This window comes from Branchiostoma floridae, chromosome 3 (assembly GCF_000003815.2).
Source record: "Branchiostoma floridae strain S238N-H82 chromosome 3, Bfl_VNyyK, whole genome shotgun sequence".
NCBI classification, from domain to species: domain Eukaryota; kingdom Metazoa; phylum Chordata; class Leptocardii; order Amphioxiformes; family Branchiostomatidae; genus Branchiostoma; species Branchiostoma floridae.
The window spans coordinates 6,880,129-6,907,870 of NC_049981.1; the positions used below are offsets into that span (position 1 = coordinate 6,880,129).

At 40.1% G+C, this 27,742-nt stretch overlaps 2 protein-coding genes across 2 annotated transcripts in view; one reads left to right on the top strand and one right to left on the bottom strand.

Moving 5' to 3' along the window:
- The first annotated feature begins 918 nt into the window (after nucleotides 1-918).
- LOC118411200 (ras and EF-hand domain-containing protein homolog) lies at nucleotides 919-5,054 on the top strand. Its single transcript, XM_035813283.1, has 6 exons — nucleotides 919-1,050; nucleotides 2,688-2,769; nucleotides 3,380-3,494; nucleotides 3,967-4,086; nucleotides 4,377-4,459; nucleotides 4,958-5,054. The coding sequence occupies exons 1-6, from the start codon at nucleotides 927-929 to the stop codon at nucleotides 5,052-5,054; spliced, it is 621 nt and encodes a 206-aa protein (XP_035669176.1). The 5' UTR covers nucleotides 919-926.
- Nucleotides 5,055-6,969: 1,915 nt separating this feature from the next.
- LOC118411205 (glutamate receptor 2-like) overlaps nucleotides 6,970-27,742 on the bottom strand; it is a 45,381-nt gene continuing 24,608 nt past the window's right edge. Inside the window, exons 7-20 of the mRNA XM_035813291.1 lie at nucleotides 27,435-27,559; nucleotides 26,885-27,043; nucleotides 21,107-21,265; nucleotides 20,212-20,316; nucleotides 17,563-17,767; nucleotides 16,825-16,967; nucleotides 16,037-16,221; nucleotides 14,409-14,492; nucleotides 13,555-13,706; nucleotides 12,844-12,977; nucleotides 12,085-12,214; nucleotides 11,241-11,469; nucleotides 8,485-8,665; nucleotides 6,970-7,853 (exon numbers count right to left, since the gene is read on the bottom strand). Of these exons, the coding sequence (XP_035669184.1) occupies nucleotides 7,602-7,853; nucleotides 8,485-8,665; nucleotides 11,241-11,469; nucleotides 12,085-12,214; nucleotides 12,844-12,977; nucleotides 13,555-13,706; nucleotides 14,409-14,492; nucleotides 16,037-16,221; nucleotides 16,825-16,967; nucleotides 17,563-17,767; nucleotides 20,212-20,316; nucleotides 21,107-21,265; nucleotides 26,885-27,043; nucleotides 27,435-27,559 (2,243 nt within the window). The 3' untranslated portion in view covers nucleotides 6,970-7,601. The remainder of the gene's footprint in view (nucleotides 7,854-8,484; nucleotides 8,666-11,240; nucleotides 11,470-12,084; nucleotides 12,215-12,843; nucleotides 12,978-13,554; nucleotides 13,707-14,408; nucleotides 14,493-16,036; nucleotides 16,222-16,824; nucleotides 16,968-17,562; nucleotides 17,768-20,211; nucleotides 20,317-21,106; nucleotides 21,266-26,884; nucleotides 27,044-27,434; nucleotides 27,560-27,742) is intronic.

Consider the following 27,742-nt stretch of genomic DNA (forward strand, 5'->3'; position numbering starts at 1 on the left):
CCTACCTATCCTGGCACCAAGGACATGTTGTCATGACACTCTCTTTGAGCCAACCATAGGCCGTACACCTGTCGCTATCGATTTTTTATGCTGTTACGCATCAAATAGCTTAATCCTGTAACATTTGTGTTCTCCTCCCTCAGTCAAAAACTATACACGCGGTTACTGCACCATTTTTTAATCTCCAGGTTTGTGAGTATTGTGTAACGTTACATTACCTCTGTCATTATTGGATCAATCCGTTAACTGTGACTAATGATTTTCTGAATTACAGAAGCTGTGCCGACAGGGTTAGTTTGGGGTTAAAGTGAACAACATACTGCGCTCCGACGGCCCCTCCCCACTAGCCGAAAACTGTCGTTTCTGTTGGGTTATAGTCTACATCAGGTCGGTAAAGTATAAGATAGAATAGAATAGTCTATTTTTGGTGTCTACAACCAAGATTGTTCATATGTGGATTTTGTAGTCTTTCTGCCACTTGATTTTGGTAAGACGTAGCTAATAATACACAGCTCGGAGAAATGTATACTGATGTATACTCTTGTATTGCTTCTACAGTTGTGTCTATCGTTGAGTCTAGCTTGTTATACATGGATGTTTCCGACGTAATGATATAACATGCCTAGTTCAGTCCTATCCCTGTAACTTTAGCTCGCCATATTCCGCTAGATAACGTATATCCGTTGTTATACTGGACAGCAATATTTTTTAATATTGGCGTAACCCATATCCGTTGTCATGTCAAGCTGTGCACAATATCTTTTAGAAAATATTCCAGTTTGAAACCACCGTCCATAGAAATGATATCCCTAAATATATCCCCAGTATTGGTTACCACGCAAATAAAGGTGAAGTAGCAATAACTTTTGTAGTGTTTGAGTGACAATTGAGAAAGATTATTTGTCTATTTGTTCAGGTTTGTGAGGATGAGTAGTCCACGCGAGCGGATGTACAAGGTTGTGATGGTGGGAGACTCCGTGGTGGGGAAAACCAGCTTCATCCTCAGGGTCTGCAGGGACGAGTTCAAACCCAACCTCAACCCTACTATAGGTATGTTTCGATGGTAACTGTTCGTTTCGCCACAATTTTAGTTCGCCAACGTCATTTCACCACAAGGCAAGTAGTTTCGTAGCAAGGCACACGTCGTTTCGCAACAAAGCATAAGTCATTTCGCCACATTTGAATTTTGTTTCTCTAGATTGCCTAATAGAAAATAGAAATCGTATTCCTAACATTATTTACTATCCACTACCTGCAAAAAGCTTAAGGCCACCATTCCATAAGATCTCACTGGGACCTAAATTAGATTTGTGCAACTCCTACCTTCAGAATAGGAATGTCATGCAACATGTACAAGTATGACTGAAAACAACAAAACACAAAAATGTACTTTTTTCCTTGAAATTCGTTCATCACAATTGCACTGGCAAAGTTCAGGTTGCTGCGCGGTCACAACGAGGTCGCTGCCATAGTAGAATACTCCCACGACCGCTGAGCGAACCAAATATTTGATCAACGGATTTTTTAGATTATAAATAATTTTTCAACATATTCATCAGTGTTTTGTTCTCTTTTAAATCATGTGTTTAATATTTCCGATCTTGCATCATGTTCAGAAAGTAAGATGTTTTTGTTTTGACAATAGAAAACATTCATTCCAATTTTGAAATCAATTGTAACACAAATGTATGTAATCCTGGTCTTTGATCGCCGTCTAGTTGAATGGGGTTTAGGACGTGCCTTTGTGACAATACGAGCCCTTACTAAGGTTTATCGATCTGTTTTTACTGTAAAGCATTTTGTTCATGCTGGAAGTCAAACAAGCACATAATCCCTGAAGTCCTCGTCACAAAGCATGAAAATCGATCGGCCGACGAGTCTGAGAGCTCTAAATGACATTTTTGGCAGTAAAACGTCCGGTCTCCTGTGACGTTTTTGGCGACGCCTCAAGGGCTAGCCTAACAGAATAGTGTGCGTTTGTCAAGACTTCCCAAAATTCTACACGTATGCCTGGATTTTTTACGCGCGTGCGAAGAAGCACCATCTGTGTATTTCCTAAGGAATTTTATTTAGAGATCCACCGATCTTCGCAAGTTCTCAAGTCCAATATAATAGGGTAGATTTTCAAAAAAACAATACTTGATTTTCTGGCAGGTACGACGACCTTTTAGTGATCAAAAAATATTTTAATGTATCGATAGGAAATTAGGACAATAGCAATGTGTAAACTGGAGATTCCATCATAATTTGTCTTTAATATCAGTATTATTTGGTGGAGTGAAATCTCTGTACTGTACCGTCAGTTCATTTTTATCCGCGGGTGACCTATATCCGTTGTTATATAAAACTGCAATATTTGTTTTAAAATATTGCAGATTAAAACCACTATCCGTACGGTGAAAGACTTGATATCTCTATTTCTATACCAATGGATATAGGTTACCCCACGAATAAAGGTCAACCAGCGTTATGTATGCAACCCTATACCCTTATCAATAAGTGTAGGGGTAACAGTATAACCCGGCAGTGCACTAAGCAACCACTAGCAACCACAAAATCATTGTAGAGTAAACCTAAGAACAAAAATGGCGAAGACAAAATTTATAAAATCACATCACGCGGTAACCCAATAGGAAGCTGTTTTGTCGCTTTGGGCCACCGTAGTTATCATGACGTCTTCTCCACAGGTGTTGACTCTCAGGTAAAGACGTTTGACGTGGACGGAGACATGGTGGCGCTTCAGATCTGGGACACGGCGGGGCAGGAAAGGTGATTATAATGCATACCTTATCTATCATTCGCCTTCACATCGTAAACCATTGTTTGTTGTGACTATGCAATTGCATGGTCCATTGAGTTCTCTCCTGTCGGTACAGGGTGACATTGCAGGAATGTAAGTCAGTCATGTACTGCAACCCGCAAGTGATTATTAGAAAAGCAAGAACCGGCCTGAATTTCAAAAGTCTCCATCAGAATTATTTAGCATCTAGAAATTAAAAGTATTGGAATCACTCACTTACTCTGATCATCAAATGTATACAGTTTTAGGCTGAAATAAGTCCTTTTTTAGCATTTATCTATTTCGCATAGTTCACTATGCATATGCGGGAGACAGGATTTCTGGGTAATATGTCAAAGGTGAAAGCCCCATGAACGTAAACATTCCGCGATTTTGCAGGCGCCATCGACAGTGTTATGCAAATTAATTAATGGTCGAGACGAGATTGTTTTTAATACTTCCAATGAGCTTATGTAGACATAATGGTCCTTTACATTTGACATATTACCCAGGATTCCTGTCACCCGCACATTTGTACTGAACCCTGCGAAAGGGCTGCTAGCTTTTTTTGTCTCACGATCTTCCCCCTCCCCAAACCAGGTTTAGAAGTATCGCTACGTCATACTTCAGACGGAGCGATGGCGTCATCCTACTGTATGACGTCACGTATGAAGCGTCATTTCTCAATGTTAGAGACTGGATCACAGCTGTGGAAGTAAGTTCCTTCTTTATTTATTTAATTCTCTCTTTCGTTCCCTCTTGTACAACATGTATGGAGGTTACCCATAAAAACAAATAAAATGTAAGTTTTGCAGAAGATCCCAGCCTATGCTGCCTTGACACGGTTTGTCTTCTAAGACAGGGGTACATTAGCTATTTTCCCCCTTTATTCAATTAATATGTACAAGATGACTGTATTAGCACAGAAAGTACAGTCTCTGAATACTGTACATTACTTTGTCGACACCAAACTTTCAGGGTCTGACAAACTTGAACTTGTTCTGGTAACAAAATGTTCACCGCGTGGCTGCAGGTCTATGAACTAGTCTATGTCTAAGTCTATGAACTATTTATTATCCGTAATGATAACTTAACTTTACAGGCGTCATCGTAAAAGCTGTGAACATAAAAGTACGGTAAAAAAAATCAGGAATTACAATTCTGTTGATGCAAATCGTTATTGATAGGACGGTGCAGGAAAGAAGCTTCCCATCGTGCTGTGCGGCAACAAGACAGACCTGAGACCGACAGCTGAAAAGTACGGAAAGAAAGTCATATCTACTGAAGCGGGGAAGAAATTAGCGAAGGTGCGAGTCTTTTGATTTCACTTCTCCCCTAAGGAAATTGAAGTTTTTTCTTCCGTTTCTATAATAAGGAGGATGTATCGTGTGTATGTACTTTTGTTTATATATATACATATATGTATGTGTATGTGTGTGTACATGTCAGTCTCTGTGCATGTATGGTAGTATGTCTTATAAACTAACTGTCCATGTGTTCATACGACTGTGAATACAAATAGATCAAAGTAGCCTTACTTTTAATCGGGCTTATCCTTCAACTGACACATTAACTCTGCTCTGCCCCTGCTACTCAGGCAGCAGGAGCCATCTTTTTCGAGACGAGTGCGAAGGAAGGATCCAACATTCAAGAAGCAGTCTTAGGACTTGCAAGGTGGGTGTCAGATATTGTAAACACTCTGTATACATGTACATGATACATATGTAACACTGTTCTACATACGTACCAGTCTCTACATTGTTTGTCGGTGTAAAACGGAAAAGATACTGATTTTGAATTATAAGTTTGTTCTAATAATTTCGGTTCTCATTTAGTTTTTGTTATTTTCACAATAGAGCTGATACATTCTTAGTTTGTCAATGTTTGTTTTTCTCTGTCTGAAACGCTAGCTCACCTTTATCCGTGAGGTGCCCAATATCCGTTTTACTAGGGATATTAAGTATACATGCAGTGGTTTCAAGCTGTAATAAAAGTATGAAAAATAGTACAATTTGAAACCACCGTCCGTCGACTTAATATCCCTAAATACATTTTTAGGGCAAAGTTGAAAGGTTACCTCTCGGTTACCTTACGTGTTTAGTTGCAGTTAGCCTTCGGATGCAATAAAAGTCTTAAACAATTGTATGATAACAGTGCGTTTGATGATTTGCCTTTCAGGAGCCTCAGACAAGAAGAAGACAGAGAATCCAAAGCTTTAGCCTTACAACTCACCAACCAAGTCGAGCCTGCAGAGAAGCCCAGTCAGTGTTGTTAACATAGCATATTAGGGATCAAACCATTTTAAAAAGTATATCTAGGCTAGAGCAAGTACATTTTATGGATAACATCCTTCTAAGTTAGTTGACTGCAAAAATTATAAGATAGGTAAAAAGATGGGCAAAAAAAAGATGGCTAAATCTCAAAATAGACACTTAAACGTTGTCACAAGAATTAAGGTGACAAAAAGTGGCATTGCAAACAAAAAGGCATTAATTTCTGTATTCAAGCTTAATTGCAAGAGTGTACTAACTAGTGTGGTATACTGGTATCACTTACAAACTTGGTGGCAACTGCACTCAAGGCTTCTATATTCGTACCACTTTTGCAACTATAGCGAAGAAGAAAATCTTATATTTGAACTCGGGTGAAAATTAATCAAAGGGCTGTTGTGATCTATAAAGTTTACTTGCTGTGGCCTGAATTGTGATTTGCCATATATGAAACTATATCTATTGCTTTTTGTAAACAACTTGCGTTATTGTTTAACCTTACGTCTGGAGTGGTGTTGTCAGTTACCTAAATTCAACTAAGAGGTTCGATTTTCATGTTGTTAACGTTAGGATCGCAAGGAGGCACTGTGATACCATTTACGCCCGTCGAAGCGCCACCTACTTAATGCACTATGTATATATCGTTTACACAATGAGTACATGTAGGTTGACAAATATATGTGGAAAACATTCACTTTTCCTAATGGTTAACAACTTTGCTCTCTAACTAAACTGCTCATCCGCTTATATGTGGTAGTAGAATATCAGCGAAGCTAGGTCGTTACAGAAAATAAACATAACCATCTTTTGCCCCATCTGCTTGCTTGCAACCTCCTCCAACTTTCTACGACAACTTTGATATTTTGCTTCTCCATTGATTCGCTAAATAACTAGCCATATTACAAAATGCCACACGAAAACTCTGAAAGAAGTAGCAGATAAAACGACCAAAAAAGTAAGAGTATTCGCAATATCTTTATTATATCATTCAGAATAATTCATAGCCAGGGTTTAGCTAGGTAGAATCTTCAACGTTCCACAGCAGAATGTACATTTTTTTGCCTCTTTGCTCATCATAATATACAAGTTAAAAGGAAGAAAATTTGTGCCTCAATAGTTTTCTATGTGTGATTAAAACTGTGCACTTTGCCGATTGATTGTTTGACTGATTTCATAATTAATGACACTATCACGTTACAATACCTGATCATGGGGTGCAGATATAAGCTAGGTGGCGTTTTGAAGTGCGTATGCGTATTATAATGCAATGTGGGTAATAGGTCAAAGTTCAAAGTACATGTTGATACACAAAGAATAACCTTGGGCCTTCAGCTTTGACCTATAACCTACAATGGGATGTTATGCAAACTATGATTACTGAAAACTACATGATAAGTAGCTTATTACTGTCCACATAGTGGGTTAGTAATGTTATTAGTTCTTTAATGCATTACTGTTACTGTTAGTTGTATTATCTAGGTACAACAAGGGAATGTTCAAGAGTCATTAGGCATCTACTATTATTCTCTCTGACCAACAATCACTTCAAATAGCTCGATTTTTCGACCTTTTTCGTTACTGACCACCAGTATTATGTTTCAAACAAGAATTGTGCTTTTCCTCATTGTACTAAAAACATGATTTGTTGTATTTTTATGTAACTAGACAAGGCAGACATTTATAACTATCACACTTTTTTGCATATTTCGTCAAACTTCCTTTTTTCGATTCTATACCAATTCAAGGCATTTCAAATCAAGTACGCACTAGTCTAATCTTCTTTTTATAAAATGAAAGCAGTGGCAATGCCTAGTGCCAGGTCCTAATAATATTAGGCTACAGATCGGCCCGAGAAATTTCATAAAGGTATAATTTTAGCATCACCTTTTTTTTAGTGTCAACTGCTCTAAGTCCCTATTAAAAAACGGCAAAATGTCCTACGCTTCGCAGTATCTGATGCAGAATATAGACCACAATACCTTAAATTTTAAGATATTCTTCCTATAACTTTGTATGACTACAGAAACGACGAGCCATATATGTATCAAGTTTATCTCGTACATGTACATTCAAGATCTAATTTAGATATAATCTTCGCTACCCTTGCCAAAACTACTGCAATGAAGTTATCAAAATTGCAGGGGAAAGACCACCCATTACCTGTATACCATTATAAAGATTTTTTATACACCATTTTCGTACACAAAGTAAAACAATCACCAACAAGATTTCGACCAGTCCTCTGAATCCTTTCAAGCTGGAATGACCAAAATTCTATGTCACGTGACCTTAACGGAATAACCTGTGACGTCAGCAATGGGTCAAAGGTTCCGGTTGTAGGTATCGGCCCCCGTCTCGGTATAGGGATGCTTGATGGGTTCTCATATATGCGGTTTTTTTTTTCTTGTCAGAAGACCAATTAAAAGCTTGTTGGTAGGGCATTACTTTGTATACGGAAATAGTGTAAAATGCCTTTACAATGTCAATTCGTTCGAATACAGTATATACCATTGCTGTATCAAAAAAAAAGCTCCCAATTTCGCACAATTTGTCTAAACCTTAGTACTGGTGTCTATTACAGTATCTGGCAAGTTCCCGTTGATCTTGAGACTCCCGGCAGAGCGCGAGTTCTTAAAGTCGCCGGATTTTGAGGAGCTTCGACTGAAGGATCTCTTCTTGACGTTGTTCTTCTGTTCTTGTTGTTTCCTCCGCCGCTTGGCGAGGGTCGGGAACCAGTTCTCCTCGATGTCGCGCTCTAAGATCGTCAGGCGTCTTCTGAAGGCCTCGAGAAAGGTCTTGGGAGCCTGGTAAAAAGGAAGAAAATCGTATCTAGGAGGCAAGGTAGCTAGGGTTTATAGATTTCAAATCTAGAAGCTATGAGATGGAATCCTAATAAGGCCACAATGTTTTGCCATTGAGAAAGGCGCTTTACGACTATTTTCTCACTCTACCCAGGTAAAGATCCGTGTATGAGGAGAGTCACACCTCAAACTCGTTAAAGGACCAAACCACGTATCGACAAGAGATGGAGGTATTTTGAGAATCCTGGAGGCTTTACTTCAGCATAAAATCCGGTTTTGTATCTTGTCCTGCACATGCTATGGTCATGTTTTTTTTGATGGCAGATTGTGTTCAATTATGAATAAGACGTGTTGTAACTTTTTGTTCCCTTTTAGCTTTTTTTAGCAGCAGGAACTTTTGACATGTCAAAGTAATATTATTATACCTCTTGGTCAGTCTGGTTCACCGCTATTATGCACACGATCTACCATTCTAACTTTAGACCTTCACAGGGCATTCCTTTTCCCCTGTTGTATCACTTGCCACATGGTTCCTCTGTAGGAATGGTTAATTGTACAGGTTTGACCATACATTTTACATTTCACATGTCAAAAAGGATTATATGGTAAAACTACGGAGGCTTTGTTTACATACCTCTGGGTCAGTTTGGTCCACCGCCATCATACACGCGACCACCCACTCCACGATCAGCACCACCACGCTGACCGCCATCCCAACATAGATGATGTAGAACACCCCCAGCAGCTTGGACACGTCCATCTTGTCATTGGTCACCGTCGTGGCCGAGTTCTGGTCGTGACACTCCCCAGTGTACCTGGGGACGAGGAGGGAACGAGAGTCATCTTTCAGAACAGGTCACGTGACAGCCTTGGTCGGAATCCAGGTCACTCTGGGTTACATTTTAAAAAATCTATAGACCGATCCCGAATGACAATCAAAGTTAGCAGCTAAGCCAATACGAAAATACTTGTGACCAAAGCCATTATCTGTTGATTTTTCTTAATTTGAGTCATTAGAAATAGAACCAGTCAGTATTGTCCTGAGGAAGGTATTACAACAAACACTAGAACTTCTGCTCAGATAGAAACATTTTTGGTTCTGTACGGAAAACGTTTTATTTACTGATTTTGTTTATTTTGGGCTAATTGTATATTTAGTTTCTCTAATATTAAAGAAAACATGAACACATCGAGAGCAAGAATTGACTTCACCCTTGAAATATTGAAAACCGGCTTAGGCCAAAGATGTGTAAGGGTTATGTAGAGGTCGAAAAAAATTAATTTGCCCCGGTGACTTAGGCGAAATGGTGTTAATGATTTTAATCTAAGAATTCCAAGAGCGTTTAGAGGTACGGGATCGGTCTATTGTTTTAAAATAGCTTTGTTCGGAAAGTCGGCGGCTAGGGTTTTTACGCTGAGCTTTCATACAGCTAACTGACAACTGCTGACTAAGGCATGCACTAGCGGGGTCCCAGAGTGTCACTGGTATTCCGTAACAAAGGCTATCTACTTTTGCCGTTGGACTAATGAACACCACCACTACCTGCACGTTGAATGCAAATCGCTAGGGGGTGCTGCAACACTACGACGGGGGCTTTGTTACCAGAAACGGTCTGTCGATCTGTGGAACAAACAATGGCAGCGCGGGATATCATTTCGGAATGATGAAATAAAAGATTTTAGATGGAAATAATTAAATGCAAAAAATGAGATATATGCTGGCATTTGACCTTGTTCAAAGTTGATGTATGAGTCCAATTTCAGCGATTGAAAACAGCTTTCAAGCAAATCTTATTACGAAACACATTTTATTGCGAATTGCTCATTTAAACTGGATGGAAGAACAGCACTGTTTAAAGAAGTCACCACGACCCACATGAACCCATATTCGTTCACCGGTAACGGAAATAGCTACTTTTCACGGACTTATTAGATTTAAAAAGTGAAATTGAACAAAAATATTTCTAAACCCAAACCCAAAATGTCGAGAAATGGATTTGCATAGTTTTTTTTTTTTGCTTCGATAATGTCAATCAACTGTACATTGTCAAAGGTGTGCCCCCTATGTTTTTACCATGTACTTGCAAGAACTGGTACATACATTTCCAGTGTATAGCACCACAAGAAAAATGTGTCAAATTTGTTTGTGCTAAGAAATGGTGATAAAAATGTACTAAAAATCATTTATCGTCCCAAAATGAAATTCACCACGTGCTGTGCCAAGTGTTTGTCCCCCAGACCCAACTGACCGATCCCCAACTTTCCGACAAGGATCGTTTCCCCGAAGACTTTTCAACGTTTCGACGAAGGCGTGCCACGTGTAGTCCTTCCGCTCTGACTCCAAATCAGGACTTCCGCAGGGACCACCGAACCTGGCGGTCAGAGTTAGCAGTACAACATTGCAGAAACTTAGATTAGAAATGTTAATGTAGCGACTTCCGGGAAAGTACAGATCATATTGCAGCGACTTCCAGTAAACGATAGATTACCTTTACGTTTTAAGATACAAGCTATAAAGGCTTATGTGGTAGAAAAGATACGGTCAGAATCAGTGGCGCAACATTGCATTTGCAGGAAATTCCAGAAAATCAGTGATGACATTAGTCATTACATCAACTTCTAGGAAATAATAGATTACAGCATCACACAGTTTCAGTACAACTTTAGGCGTACATAGTGGAATTCCGAAAATGTATGGTCAGAATCATTGGTACAGCATTGCAGTAGCTTTCGAGAAAGTGAAAACGTATCAATTTCCAAAAATTGCTTTACATGAAAGTTGGTAGATCATAGGCAAATAATACACTTGCTACAAAGCCAACTGCATATTTGAACGGACTTAGATTTGGACTTAGTACCAGATCCGCATTTTTGTCGGAATACTACCATGCGGTAGCTGAAGCGTAATCGACACATTAAGCATATAAATAGTGTTTAGGTTCGGCTGTCATGAGAGCATTAATTTTCTGTATTAATCTCGATCCTGAGTCTTCACCCACAGAAAAGCTACATTGATTATATTTTTCCACTATTGCAACAAGACGCTGTGTTGTGTTCATGTGTACATGTTTAATTGTTTGTCTTATTTACTCGAGCGTTGTCAGGGCATACACGCATCTACAGTAAACTACGAACATACACTTATATCATAAGATATTATTGGATACTAGTGGCAAGGGAGTTTTCTAGCTGATAATGAAGGCAAAGGGAATTGATAGTAGTCCCGAGTTCAGAACATGTAGTAAATATTGTACAAAATGTATCGACCATTATGAATATACAAAGAGCAATCTACAGCTGCAATATGTTGAATGGTTTAAATGGTTTGATTTCATCTGATTTCCTCATGTTACACATCTAGTAATATTGGTAGAAACGTGGCTGACTCACCATTTTTCTTTCAACTTATCCAAATACCCTGACTCTCTGGCTTGTAGGATAGCGATGGAGAAGGCATCGGTGTAGGCGGAACCTTTCTGGAGGCCGAATCCGAAGCCGATCTTCCCGAACAGACGGCCGACTGTGCGGAGGTTACAAGGAGGCTGTTTGACGACATAGTCCAGCACGGCGCTGTCCCAGATAAACGCGTACCTCTCCTCACGCGCTTTTTCTATGCCGTCTGGTACCAATAAAGGGGCATAAATGAACGTACGAATTAAGCTAAACATACATCATTTACTCTCTCTGCTAAGAGCTATCTACTACTAAAGTAACAGGACAATTGCATGTCTAGAACTCGAGGTATCAAATTAGGAAGTTACGCTGCAGTACTATAACAAGCCCCTAGCTATAGGCAGCCCAAAACTTCCAGTTCTTTTAAAATTCACGCAACGTATTCACCATACGGTGACATTGTTTGGGACATCAGGATTCACACTTTGACCTTTGACCCTGTCCTTTACAAACAAAGTATAAACACGTTCATGTTTCTGAGTACGCATGTGCAGCGACAAGAATTACGGTTGATATGTCACAGTAAAGATAAATGAGACAAATCACGCCAGAAATTTGTTGTGCAAATCAACACAAAGGTCTAATAGCTAAAGCGGGTCCTTAGGGCTATATTGGAGGGTTGATATTTTTCGTATTTATCTTGGTCTCTCTTAACTTCGAATACATTTTGAAAAGCTGCTACATTATTTAAAGCAAAGCCGAAATACAACTCGCAGTAAGATTTCAAAGACGTACCTTCGAAGGTCATAGGTTAAATGCCTGATTATTCAAATAGCCTTACCTCGTGAGCTCATTGTCAGAGTGCTGTGAACCTTCATGTAGCGAGCCATGGTCTCGAATGTGTGGATACTGGATGACTCAAAGAACGATAGGGGCTGACTGTTTTGTACCGTCCCATACTGGACGAGTTTCTGTGGGTGTACATACATTAAAGAATTGTGTAGACAATATAAAAATCAACCATATTAATAGATTTTTTTTCAATACAGGTACCTGCGGACATTATATTCGGGACAACAAAATGTCATAATTCACGTCTCTCTTGACGCAAATGTACAGTACGTCATTTAGTTGTAAAGTACGTGTCTTCAGTCACGGACTACCTTAAGATATACAAGCTTAGGATTGTCGCCATTGTAAGATACATGCTATAACATAGATATAGATATCATGAAGATATGATCCATTTTAGGATGATGTCCCAATATAGGTTATGATGTTAACCAATGGTCTTACGTTACATGCTATTTCTAACTGGAAATGTATCTTCTAATGATTTAATATTTCTGACATGTACTTTTCACGAACAAGCTAACAATCCGTCACCTCTAAAATGTAAAACGGGGAAAATGTTGTCCCAGATAGATATATAGTCTAAATGCCAGACCCTCGTGCGGGGTCTAACTAAGGAGGCCGATTGTTTAATTTTCTTATGGGCATGTTGGCCCTGGAGCCAAGGAGTTGGCTTGTGTAGGGCCTCTGAACAACCTGGCATCCAGGCTAAAGCAAGTAACAACATGTGCGTTAGACGTGAACCCACCTGAGATACGAGATCCTCTACAGAGTTGATGTCCGTGTCCATCCGGGAGACGGTGAGAAAGGCCGCCAGGTTAGCCGTGTACGTGGCGACAATGATGACTGTCACCAGCCACCACAGGGATGCAGTGATCCGACCTGCGGGATACACACACACACAGTCAGGAACAAATGTCTCAGTAGGCGGAATCCTTTTAGTATATCTACCCTGATGATATCTATAGCTATTATAGCAATGTCGTGTCTTGGATCAACATTTAAAGGATCATCGTACATACGGTGTTATCATTGCTATTATCAGGTAAGTATAGGTCATGGGTGAAAACCTTGAACGTATACTATAGGTCAAAGGTGACAAACCTGATGACCATAGGGTTTACACTGTACTGTGCTTGTCTTACTAGTATATAGAAAACAATTGTTCAGATACGGGTTCATTGGAATGTGTAGAAGCATATCGACAGTACGTTTATAAAGTATAGGTTGAGACAATGGTAAAATAAGAATGCATTTGCGTGATAAAAAATGACATAATGTGCAAATTAGGGCAAAAAAGGCAAAAACTGCTTGTACTTGCAAGACCGACCAAGTTCTATATTCCAGTGTGTACGTGCACACATGTGTCATGACTACTATAAAGAAGCAAACTGATACTAGTGTTTCGCCGACTGACAGATGTGCGTTTTTAGTGAGACATGATAGTTGACCCACTTACCTGGTCCGCTCTTTGGCAAAATGTCGCCTCCTTGGAATAGCAGAGAGGCCACGGCAAAGTACAGAGCGTTGTTCAGACTCATCATCCCGATCATTTCCTTTTTCTTCTCTTTTATCTCTGCCGGTTTTTCTTCCTCTGCTAACAAGGTCGGCCTGTATGAATGTAAAACAAACGTTTACTAACCTGGCGTACTTCTTGGGTACACATCCCCTCCTTGTTGAAGCAGGGAGGCCACCGCGAAGAACAAGGCGTTACCCAAACTCATCATTCCGATCATTTCTTCCTTCTTTTCTTGGATCTCTTCGGGATCTTCCTCCTCTTCTAATAACTCAGGCCTGCAAGTGAGAGACATGTCGCAAGATGGCGTTCGTGACCCGTGCTACCCTGGGGACCTGCTCGGTAAGCTTAAAGATGGTTGTAAGTACAGAATTCTTACATGACCTATGGTCTTATTTTTTTTGTCTCGACTAGCCTTTCAAAATCAATCCAACATCAACAATATTTCTTTGTAAATACCAACTGAATCTAACGTCTATCCGAAACATGTATCTAATATGTATTAGTAAGTAGTCAGATGTAAGTACATTGCATTAGCAGTGAAACACACACCTTAGACCATCAAAATCTGTGCACGACGTTTCTTTGTTAACACATGGTAGCAATTGGCACATAATCGTCAGCAAGCCATTACCAAATTATGTAACACAAATAACACAGTAGCGACACCATATGTACACTGGTGCCCCAAAACTATCAACATTCATGCGTTACCTTTTGTTTCGGAAACCTTGGTTATGCAGAATCCTCAACTAGCCATTAACAAAAACATGGTTGTTACTGAAAAACATACTTACTCTTCCTCCTGGACGAAGTGTCCATGGTAGCCTGACGGACTCAACTTGTTCACCAACGAGATGAAGAAGGAGACCGCCAGCGTGCTGCACAGGACATGAAATACTTTCTATAAAAACATCTAGACATCTACAGTTCACTGTAAAAAGTGTCTCGGAAGCAAAAACCAGTCAGATGACCGATAAAACATTTTTTCTATGCGGACAAACGGTCAACATGTGAACAGGATTTCTAAAGCGAAAATTGTTTTGCCATGTTGGTAGATCATAAGATATCGGAGTTTTCTTTTCCACGACAAGCTCTAGCCTTAAAGCACAGGCATACATCGGCTACAAATAGCGACGAGAAGTAGCACTTTAATTAGAACCTCTGAGGCAGATGTGCGAAAGGCAAAGAAACACTAGAAAGGCAACATTTTTGAAAAAAATGCAGAATGTGGGCGAAGGGAAAAGAAAGCAAAAATCGGAATAAAAGAAGCATCAAGAAAGGCAACATTTTCGCCAAAAGGCAGCAAAAAAAAAATTAAAAAATATTATCTATCCACTTATTCGATCCCGGAGCGTTGGTTTCCCACGCATGAATAATACCACTAAGCTAGTGCTACAAAATGTCACAGTAGGACGTTTTAACAGATATACAAATGTATTGCGTAGCTTGAACACGTCCGTTCACCGTTGAATTTGCAAGATTCCAAGGTCCAATTTTCTGAAGATAATGTTTTTGTGTGAAAATTTATCAGTCTCGTTCATTCCATGGCCGGCAACATCTTCCTTGAGCGCCTGTTTGGTCGTCTCAGCTGCTATAGTATTATCAAACTGCATGCCGAATGCCATTTTGTGTTCTGTGCGTTGATTTGTTCACCTCTGCGTACACCCGAGACAGTCCGCGACTTTATTCCAATCAAAAAGCTGGAAACAAGAGTATATGTTTACAGCTTCCATTTTTCTGAGTTCCGATTGGCTATTATTAAACTCGATGCCGATTGTGTTCTGTGTGTTGATAGGTTCACCTCTGACGTAAAACCGAGAAAGTGAGACTGTAAGCCAATCAAAAAGCTTGAAACGTGGAGTACATGTTTACAGCTTCCATTTTTTCTGACTTCCGGGTGGAATATGCAAATATCTGAGGAAAAACTAAATGTGTTGCTTCGCCCACATAAAAAGCAGGTAAGACGTTACTGGTTGTGTGTGGAACTCAACAATATCCCATGATTCTTAATACTTCTGTAGATATGGGAAGGTCCTTCTGTAGAGGTCCTTCTGTATACGTAGAGGTGGTCACTAGTAAAGGTTTAACTATATATCTTTGTCCAGGTGATCGTTATGTAGACGTAGTCACTACTGCAGGTTTGACTGTAAATCAATGGTAAGGTGGTGCTTATGTACAGGTAACTACTAGTTCAGGTTTGACTGTACAGCAATGCCCAGGTGGTCGTTATGTAGAGGTGGTCACTAGTGCAGATTTGACTGTATATCAATATATAGGTGGTCCTTATGTACAGGTGGTCACTTGTACATGTTTGACTGTATACCTATGGCCATTTGTTCCTTATGTAGAAGTGCTTTTTGGTACACGTTTGACTGTTGTCATTATTTAGATTTAGTCAATTACACAGGTGTGCTCGGTTTACCTTAGGAGAATGAAGAGCCACAGATTGGGTTCGAAGACGTCTAAGAACTTGAACGGACGATCCTCCTTCTCTATCTGGTTACTGAGCACGAACGTCAGCCCGATGTCGATGTACGGTTTGGTGAAGTCGATGTCCTGCTCCCGCTCGTAGCTGATGGTGAACGATGCAGCCGCGACGTCAGCTTTCTGGGAAAGGCAAAAAAATAACGTTTATAAAACTTATATTCGTATGGTCTCCAGCATTTGAAATCGATAGTAACAATAAAACATTGTCAAGTCAGAAAAGGAAGGCATGTACACCTGTGCCAGGTATGCTTGAAAAAAAACTTGTCTTGCTGATCCCGTATATATACGAGATGCACATACATGGTCCCCCTATGTGGGTCAAATATTTGTATGTGTTTGTGGCATTTCTCACTTAAATGCTGCATTCCGCAGTAACGCGCAACAATTAGGAAGGTGAATCTGCAGTAGCAGTACAAAATAGGTCAAGTTTTACTGATCTTAAGCTACTAATGAACCAGCTATGGGAAGTTGAATACTCAGTAGGATAAGGGTTAAGGAAAAGTTAGACTAAAACCATTAATGCATTTGAGGTTGAGGGTGCTCGAGAAGTATAAGAATCGGTGCCTAGCTCTTTAACAAAATAATGCAGGAGAAATGTAATTTCCAAACACCTGGGCTCCACATTACCATGACTAGCTACTGACAACGCGTCGAGAAGCCAGTCAAGGAATAAGTTTTTCCTTCAGTAAAAAGAAATGATGATAATCCAGTGGGAATGTTTACCTTAACGACAAGGTCTCGCACCATCCCGTTCCACTTCCCTGTGACCGGATCCCTCGCACCGAAGTTCTTATCCTCCACCATGTACATCTCGTACTTAAACCCCAGGTGTTTACTGAAGTGTTCCAGCATATCCTTACAAAACCCTGTATACAAACAAGCAAACAAATAAATAAATAAATTAATATATTTGATACTTTATCAAGTCCATTTGCTAACAAACAAATTTCTAAGCAACTCATCTTCCAGGACATAAAGATACAAACATAAAACAATATCAAAGTTGTACACACAATGTTCACAGGCTACATATATCTACTGATTTATATGTCGTAGCTGCTCCAAAAACTTGCACATAGAAGCTTAATCATGAAAATGTATGTTATTAGGCTGTCTTTTCCATATAGAGATGAAATTGATGGTCAGTTCAAACGGTTTTCATACAGGCATCAGAGTATTCAAAACTTGACCTTTCGAATGTGACCTCAAAAGGTGAGGTCCCTGATGGCCGCGATAATAGCACTGTACTGCACTCCATTATATATACTTTGCTATTATGAGATACGTGTTCGAAACGAATATGTAGAGACGTGACGGTCACACGTTTTTTTTATAGAAACAGGGGCATAATGTACGACAAAGGACATTCTGTGGAAATTTCTGGAAATATATTTAGTATTGTGACATCAATCTCATAATCATATCAAAGAAGGGGCGAATGTCTACTAGACAGACACGTACCATAAAATCTGTCGTTCCCATTTCTTGGCCGCCCGTGCTCGTCCTTCTCGCTGTAGAAGATGAAGGGGGGTTCTTCTATCGTCACGACCCTCAGGGTCCTGTTCATCAGATCGCTGACGTAATCCACCACACTGTCCGCCCCGCCCATGAACCGTACGGGCGGGTTGTGCATGATCAGCCTCGTGTCCTCGCTCCAACTGCCAACCTACAGAACAATCAGTCACAGTTACATTTGGCATTCAACGTTCTCGCCTCCTCGACAGACTTGATACTTTCAATATCCCTGTGTTAAATGTCAAAAAGTTATCTTGTATTTCTTTTGTTAACTTATTACAGTAAAGTTAACCCTTGCTAACGTTAAAAATCAACGCATAATTTCTTGTCATATCTCGGCAACAGCTACTTGAAACCAAACGTTTTCAGAACCCTCAAGTGCTCCGATCCCCGTATCCATACATATTACATTTTCCTAAAACTTTACCAGCCTCATGCCTTCGCTCCAACAGCCGACCTAACAAAAATACCTCGTGCCACTGCAAAATATTCCCATGTCCATTTTACACATATTACGTTCTCCACTCTTGCATAGCATTTGGGAACAAATGTGGACCTGAGCCAACACAGTCTGACGGAACGCATTTGAACCCTAGCTCACCAACACAAACAGACTGACTGAAAACAATAGATACTTTTTCACTGAGGTCATAAGGCACACCACAGCAAACAAAGAAAGAAAGCTACATTTAACAACTTCAGGCACAGGAGGGGTAACCACAACTTCTATCTTCAAAGATTCTAATATTTCAATTTTACATAAGCTCTGTGACCTTATAAATAGTATATCAGATGATATATTAGTATCAGCAGCACGCCTAGGACTGTTCATTCATGATGGGCGCCAAATATAGGCTTTACTAAACGCTCTACAAAGAAGGCTTTAAAAGTAGTGCTATAAGATAGAAACAAAGCTGCGAAAGAGGAACGCCATACATAAAGGATGACATGCAATTCATTACCACAATCTATATTTAATTCGTAAGTCAGCCCCTGGTCTGAGAGGAGCGTAGTACACGTAAAAGCCCTCCTTTAGAGGATTACAGAGTCCATTACAGTCTTTTATTTCCAGCTCGTCAGTCATAAAGATGGATTTCTATGTCCTTCGGGTTATTCTGAAATGCTTAACGTAAAACAGAGCCCAGGATTGGTGCATTGACATCCGATGAAGCGAGGTTTGTAAGATATGGATAAGTTTTTTATTGCAGAGGATTTATTGTACCGTAAGCGAGATGGAAGACGGAGCGTGTCGAATGGAAATTCTTGCAAAATCTGCTTAAAGTACTTTTTCCTACACGTGTAGGGCCCGCCAAGTGGGCAAATATGATTTTATATGTATGAATCTCAGACGCATTCTTCACAGTCAGATAATACTGTAATTCCTCACGTCATTATCTAGGCTTTGACGTTCTATACTTCTTATCTTCATACTTGCAAATCAGAAGGAAGAAGCTTTGCTCGTAGTCTTTTACTAGATCACTTTAAACCTGTTGGTCTACAAGTGTTTTGGTACAAACATAGATCCAATAGATCCCCGATTATTCATGATGTACCTCTCAGCATGTAAACAGGTATTACATGTAGTACATGCCATGAGTTAGCAAACAAACATAAGGCAATGCCCTCGAAGTCGTATTTACCAAAGTCTTGATCTTTAATTTTTTTTTTTTGAAAAAACAAAACATTAATCATATCAGCTCATGAATATAATTTTCTATTAAATGGCTGATCCAGATACTTAAGATGGATAAAGATTCAAGAAATGAATTAAGGCGAAGAAAAACTCAATAAACACTTTAGACTCTCCGGGAAGACAAAATGACTGAAGACTGTGAATTCAACTCGGCGCAACATCCTTGTCATTTCGGCCGGGATAGGGTACGGTATTGGGCCGAGTTGGTATGATTAGTCATAGGCCGAGTTGGTAAAGGGCCGAAACGTCAAATATTTATTTCTTAGAAATTGGAGGTGAATTTTATCTTTTTACTTGCAAATCAGAAACGTGTCGAATTGGATTGTTTTAAACCTGTCTACTAAAGTTTGATATATACTCAGACAAAACCGACTTAATCCTCGATTATGAAATGTATCTATGATACCCGCAGCATGTGAACAGGTACTTATAAAAAGCATAACTGTAATCTTTCAGTAAGAACATTAGTTGACGTCTATTGTTCAAATATCATATGTAGCTTGTATATCTGTTTGCTTTCCGCCGGCTGATTAATCAGAATTCTAGAATTCTGATGTGAATAAAAGACGTTATCACTTATAATTAATTCCGGGGAATGAGGCTGCTATTGCTTTAAATAAGGTTCCCTCTCACTGCACTTGCGTCAAGCTTGCGTCACTGCGGGGTTTATTCAGTGCGTCATTGTTTTGTTTGTTTTTTTCCGATTGTTTTACAATTTACATATTGCGTAATATGTCAAAGTACGACTTAGAAGACAACAAAATACACATAAAAGGTAAATCAGCTCTTAATCTCTGAAATTCGTCAAGTATATTTAGAACCCCATATTGACGCAAGCTTGACGCAAGTTCAGTTAGAGTGCAACTTTAGGGTGAGCAAGTGTAGTGAAAGTGCATCTTTACCTTCTTCCAGCCACTGCACAGCAGGTTCATGATCCCGTAGCTCGGGTTGTTCGGATGTCCGTGTCCGGAGAACCGCAGCCGCCGCATCACTCCGTCCTCTTCTACCTGTAAAGAGAACACATGGCTTAGGCCCAATTTACACTTGTTTCATGTAGTAGAGTGGTAGTCTACAGATTCGCGCCCGGTTTACACTCACTAACATGAAGCCTAGCAGAACATTTGCTGTACGTTCACTGATTGCCCAGAAACTGTAGTGACCGAATGTGACCTGTTGTGACCTTGGAGTAGGAACTTCATCACGCTTTGTATTTGTGAAAACGTATGATTGTTTTCTGATGAGAGGCACCCAGGAAAAAAAGCCTGAGTTGGTTCTACAGATAAAGCTAGTAAAGGATCACAGATAACGAACGACAAATAGAACGCGCGTTCAGTTCGAATTACGTCATATCTCATGAGTCTTGCATTCTAAGAGTAGTCTACTAAAAGTTTTTGTTTACACCCAAGAAGACTAATAGAACTTCTAGCTCTGTTGAACTTTCCATGAGTTTTTGCCGGCTTTTGGTCTCATGAACAAATGTATCTACGTGATCCCTACTTATTGAAAAGGTTAAACAATATATTGGAAGATTCTGTCTTTTGTATTGATGCTAGATATCATCATTACTGTGCTTAGACGTAGAGAAACTACATGGCAGTCTTATTTTAGAGTAGCTTGTCCTAACTCCCAGTTAGTCTATCTTGCTTCAAAGGTGACGTTTATGACTAAGGATAAAAACTTTCATTAACGTTACAGTTTTTTCTATGTAAGTCGTACCGTTGGTATCAATACTTTGTGATGAGTTGACAGTTGAAAAAAAAAGTAGAAAGCTGCTTATCAGTTAGAAAAGCCCATGACCTTTTTGAGATATTCCAACACCAGTTTGCCGTACTTCCAGGGTCGCTTCTCCTCACAGCAGTCCAGCTTCTCCTCCTCTATGTGGTGTCCGTCCCGGAATATGTTGTCCAGAGCATGCGCGATAGCTAGCACCGCATCGAAGAACTGACCGAAGTTGGACTGAAAAGAGAAAAATAGCATTGAATCGATATTGCTACTAACCTATACGTCATTTTAGTTCATGTACTACAAGAATATATTGAAGGCACTGTGACGATGCTTAGAACTTGAACCGAACAATATGATGGTTAGAGGCAAAGGAAATACCTTAAAAATTTACTTTTGCTGCGTGCACAAAATGTACCCACTCGAATGTTGGTGGTCAAATGAAGCATGTAGTATAAACGATTAATGATTATCATCAATCGATCTATCGTTTTCAGTTTAACATCATTCCGATGCGTAGAATCTGTCAATAGTATTCAAAATCTTATTTGTTGGTCTTCAATATTACACATCTCCATCGTTAAAAGATTAGACATCACCTGCGATCATTGTCATCAAATGTGTTAAAAGGTACAATTTTTTTGAAAGATAAAATGTTATATTCCTCTTTACATGATCATGAGTCAAGTGAAAATATTTTTCAATAATGCAATACTGAGGGGCCCGAATAGGATTTGACCCATCAGATTTAGATTTAAACCAAATTCCAAAGCTACATTGTCATCTTAAACTTTTACGTCACTAATAAAGGATGTCCAGAAGTACTCTACCTTGTGTTATGGACGTTAGACGTGAGATTAGCCGTAGCTTGTCCAGTCAGCCGGGAGGTGTCAATGACCAGGGCAATTACGTCTGAACCAGATTCTACTCTTCTATCAACAGCGATGGCACACGTCTCAAGACCTTATTGATCAACTCCGTCGGGGAACAGGGGTCGATATTAGGACCCTACTGAAAAATCGATACCTTCTGCTGTTTCTGATTGTCTCGTGACTCCTCCAATTTACGAGTTGATGAGATTCACCCGCTGCCTTATGTAAGACAACATCTTTAATTTGAAGCATCAACGATTGTGGTGCCATGTAACCCGTACCTGAATCCGTATGGTCGAAATAATTGCGTAGCACTCCAGCTTCTGTAGCTATGCGTGTTGATGGTATGACCGCCGGTTTTGGTTTAATACATCGATTTTTGCAGCTGGTTATACTATACCTAATGTTACAACCTATTGCGCACAACAATTGCACCTCTAGCTCCAGGTGTTCTTGAAATATATATACTGAAGTCACCTCTATTGTCTTTTTAGTTAGCAAATTTGGCAGCTAGTTTTGTTGTATAGTATGAACTGACTTTACAACTATGCGTATCTACGATACAACCACCAGCTTTTGTGTATTCATTTCTGTAGTTGGTTATATTAGTTAAAACCAAATGTTACAACCATTGCACTCATAACTCCGTTTTTTTTTAAACTATATCTACTAAAGATGCCTCTTTTTTTTATTTCAGTTAGCAAATTCGGCCGCTAGTTTTGTGGTAAAGCACTGTTAATTATACACTTTATGCAACAATATTTAGAGGGACCTATCTAATGAGAATGATATACGATACTATCACAATGTCACAATGACTTCCACTCTATAGTTGCTTTAACACTGTGCACTTACAACACCTATCTGACATCGACGCCTATAACCCATGCCAAGCCCATATGTCTTTATCAGTTATAATAGCGTGACCTAGATCACGTAGGGTCCCGGGTGATGTATCCTCTGCTTCGTCTGCTTCAGGCACCGATCGTTCATGCATCCCCTGGTGGTTCTTACCTTACGGATTCTTCGCGCCAGCTATAACCTGAGTTTTAAGGTGCTATTTCACTGCACGTGGGGTACCGGTGCGGCACTACGGGCTTCGATTCGTTCACTGCGGCACTGTTCTGTTATTTCCGCCAATTTATAACTTAGATATTACGTAATACGTAAAAGTATGACTTAGAAGGCAACAAAATACACAGGGCGTAAGGATATTTGTTCTTTAACTCTGAAATTTGTTGAGCAATCTTTCGAACCCCGCAGTGCCGCACCGGTGCGCCAAGTGCAAAGAGATACCACCTTTAACACCTTATGCTAAACCGTAACTAAACATGAAGGCCAGAATTACCCTTTTCAACCTGACCAACAAAATGGGTAAGACAGATTATTTTTGCTTAAATCATATTAACACCCTTATGATTCCCAAGGCGATCCCCAAGTCATCTAGACCTAAATGAAAATTTTCATAACAGATAGGGCTGCTTTAATATCATTTAGTTGTATTTGACATACTTGTTCATCATGACTCCCTGGGCAGCCCCTTTTGCTTTAATCGATAAATTGCCACAATCTGTTATACCCTGAGCTATGCCTAACTATAAAGACCAAACTGATTTTTTTTATGATGAACATATCTCCCTCGAGTAGAAGAGGAGTATTCGAGTTATTTCTATATCATCGTCTCCTACAGTTGCGTCAAGCTTGTGTCACTGCAATGTTCGTTCATTGCGTCACTATTTGCTCCGATTCTTTATGATTTAGATATTGCGTTATACATAAAGTATGACTTAGAAGACAACAAATTACACAAAACGTATAAGCAATTCGTTTTTTATCTCTGAGGTTCGTTGAGTATCTTTCAAACCTCGCAGTGACGCAGGCGTGACGCAATTGCGGTGAGAGTGCACCTTTTAAGTTGTAAAGATGAAAAGATTTAAATCTTTTCATCCTTACAACTTACTGAATATTCTGCTCCAGTTGCAACCAGATCTAACCTGCGCCCCCACCTCTATTTTAGCTCAATGCATATCTATCACGTACAAATCCCATGGCCTATTAAACATACAAAGTCATTATCGGAAGACTGCTACAGCCTTGGAGCGAGTTTTCTACATCTCTCAAACATACTGAATATTACGTGTGGGTAAGGGTCATATCTCACCTCCCCATTGTAGCCCAAAGATTCATATCTAACAGGTACAAGTCCCAGGGTGAACATACAACGCCATTATCGAAGACTACAAACGCCTTGGAGCGAAGATTTACATCTCTACACTCTACTGAATATTCCGAGTGGGAAAGGACCAGATCCCCCTTCCGGAAGATGTATAACTATCGCGCACACGTCTCATGGTCAATCCCACATATTGCAAAGTCATTATCGGATGACTGCAAACGCCTTGGAGCGTAGTTTTCACATCTCTACAACCTCCTCAACATTCTATGTGGGTAAGGATAAGATCCCCTCGCCATCGTAGCCTAGAGATGCATATCATCATATCTATCACGTACAAGTCCCATGGTCTAATAAACATACAAATTTAAGTTATCATCCAATGACTGCAAACGCCTTGGGGCGAAGTTTCTACATATCTACAACTTATTGAATATTCTATGTGGGTAAGAATCAGATCCCCCCCCCCCACCCCCTCCCCACTGTAGCCCAAAGATGCATATCTATCACGTACAAGTTCCACGGTCAATTCAACAAAAAATGTCATTATCGGCTAACTGCATAGTCATTGGAGTGAGACTCCGATACGGCCACCCATCCGGGAAGACTTTAATTGCTTGACAAGTAGGTCATCCATTGCCATTGTCAAATTCGGAAAGGTCAAGTTCGTGGGAAGCACGACAAGTGCAACATTGAACATGACGTTGTTGTACTTCACGCTTCGGGGTCTTTCGTCATTACCGAGGATATTGCCAGAACAGAGGTCAATGCTATCTCCAAGTACATGTAGATAGGCAAGCTCGTAACGCTATTCAGCCTTTCTGTTTTCTTTCACTGGTGATTATACTGGGAATAGGGGAATATTTGTCTCCCTGTGGCTGATAGAGATAGGATATGTATCTGTATAGCCGGTATATCTGCTATTTGGCTTATTACGCCAGCTTTGCAAGCAATTGAGGTGGAAGCAGCTGGGTACATTACACTCAACGGCTTGTCACACTTAACTTTCTGCACATTACATGACTTTTTCTTGTTCTTTTTGAGCTGGTATTAGATACATATCAGTCTATATCATCATTAGTTCATCAGTTATTTGTACGTCATTCAAAATATAGACATCCCTGTTGTAGTGTTTTGAGCAGAATGGGTCGATGAGCATATCTGGCTAAATTCCAGGTGCTTTATTGCTAACCAGAAGCGATGCGGCGGTATTTCAAGGATGGTTTCAAGCAAACAAAAATCGATGGTTTACTTGAGCGTCTTTCGGGGGCACACATTACGGCAAGTCTTCCAGAAACCCCGGATCAAAAAGCCATGTTTTTTACAGAACAGATAGCGATGACACCGAACTAATTTGAATTATGGATTCCTGTCTCTTTCATCGGATTTTGAAGACGGTGCAGCGCTTGAAAAGTTTGGATGACGAAGTCAAATTTTACGTCATAGATCGCTGGCTGTGAAACAAAAGTAATCTGAGTTATAGATTTCCGATTATGTCAGAGGGTTTCTAAAATAACTGATATGCTTGTAAATCTGACAGAGATACCCAGATTATACGAAAATTTGAGTATCACATACACATGTCTAAGTTTTGTACCTATTCCACCAGCAGTAGAACTAGACGGAGTAAAATCTGCTCCTTTTGCATTGATATTTTGAGTCTGAATTGCGGCTGTTATTCAATTTAATGCCATTTCCATCTCTAAAGGAAGACTAAAACCTACTGTAAAATCATTCACTGTACTTGTATCTAAAGGTACGGTGCCTCTATCACCCCCATGCTAAATAGACGTTACAAGTTTACTAATCATATTTTAATATATTTTTCGAACAGACTAAGACAACGTGGCACTGCACTTAAAATCTAGTAACTTATTCTAACAGTGCCACATACAAAATACAGAAAGAAGGTAAAGATAGCATCAACCTCCTCAACCGATACCCATTTTTACATCTGGGTGAATGTCGTGATAAGTGTCTTTCCCAAGGGCAAAACTTCGCCTTCGGGGCACGGGGCCTCTGGGTTTCGAGCCCAACACTGTACACACGACGCCACACAAGTTTCTAACACTACAAACTTTTTTCTTGGTTTTTGTTTGTTTAGTTGTTTGTTTGTTTGTATGTTTGTTTTTATGAGAGACAACCTGCAGAAACACCTAGGCCCCACCTGGCCACAGATTACAATATGCAGAAGAGTCTGGAGTAGGGTTGGGTACCAGTACAGAAAATTCAGGTCCAGGTCCGGTTCAGGTCCGGACCTGGACGTGATCCTCTGGACCTGATTCAGTATGTGAGAAGTTATGAATGGGCGATACTCAAAACAATGGTCCTTTTTGCTATAAAGAAATCTGTTTTGTGGCGTATTCGACTCCCATTGTCGTTTTAAAATTCATCTGTACGATTTACTGTAAAACTTGGTAGAAATGATATAAACCCTACAGGAAGACTCCACAATACACACTCCAAGGTGGCTGACTGTGACCCACAAGCATACGGACTGGTCATGTTACCTTGGAAAATTCAGCGACTGCTACAATGTAAGCAGTAGATATTGGTTCAAAATCCGATCATAAACTGTGCATTACATTTGTCTTGACCATATGCTAGTCTTTTGATGAACATGAATAAATCTACAAATATTCTGTAAATTGTATCTTTGTCTCCCCGAATTTTTTCAGGTCCGGTTTTCTGGACCGGTCCAATAAGAAAAACCGGTTTTGGTGTACCGGTATCCACCCCTAGTCTGGAGCAGTTTAAGGGAGGGGTTCTTCAGATAGTGACAACGCCCTGCGATGAGAGTTTTCCTACCTCCACCTCGAATTGCCCCGCATGTGGAAACCGGCCCCGATCAGCGTTCTCCCACACCTGCCGGACCTCCCTGAGCAGTGTGCCCTGCGCGATGTCCGGGTCCGTGCCGATCAGGCCCTGGAGATAGCTGGGCACCGGTGATGTCAGGTATGTGGTGTTCTGAAACAAAACAAAAAAGATGTTGAATACTGTAAATGCATTTAATTTCGCGGCAGCGGGGAAGAGGACCGTTCGCAGTGGTTTTAAGTTCGCGGTAGCACCAAGCACTGTAATCTCTTACTGCCATGGAAAAATGTTCGCCGTGGTTTTACGTTCGCGGTGAAGACAATTTCAGAGGTCCAATAGAAAACGTTAAAATCGGAAATCGTCTTCATTCATAGTTAGAGTATAAAAGACCTGTTTCTTCCAGATCATTTCAGTGTCACAGACGAAAACTGGTGGATTCCAGTTGAAACGTCTGACCGTTTCCAAAATCGTATCCAGTTGCTTGAGTAACTGCTTTTTGGCATATCTTATTACCTCAATGTCTAACCTACATCGACGTACCCACCTTGGTAGTGACGCCATCCGTGACGACCCAGGCCCAGCCTCGGCGGGTCATCCCGAGATGCTCTGCCTGCTGTAACACGCGCGTGGCATGCTGGGCCAGGCAGTTCAGAATAACCACGCGGACACCTGTTGGAAATAAATTTCATTTTTTTTTAATTTAATAATTTAAAGGCATTGAAGAACAGATTTCAATAGTTTTGGAATTCCAGGCAACATAATAAGGCTCCAATAGCTAATCCCCAAGCAGATGCAAATTGTACAGGTGTGACAGCGATCTCGCCCCCCCGTGATCTCGCCCCCCCGGGGGCG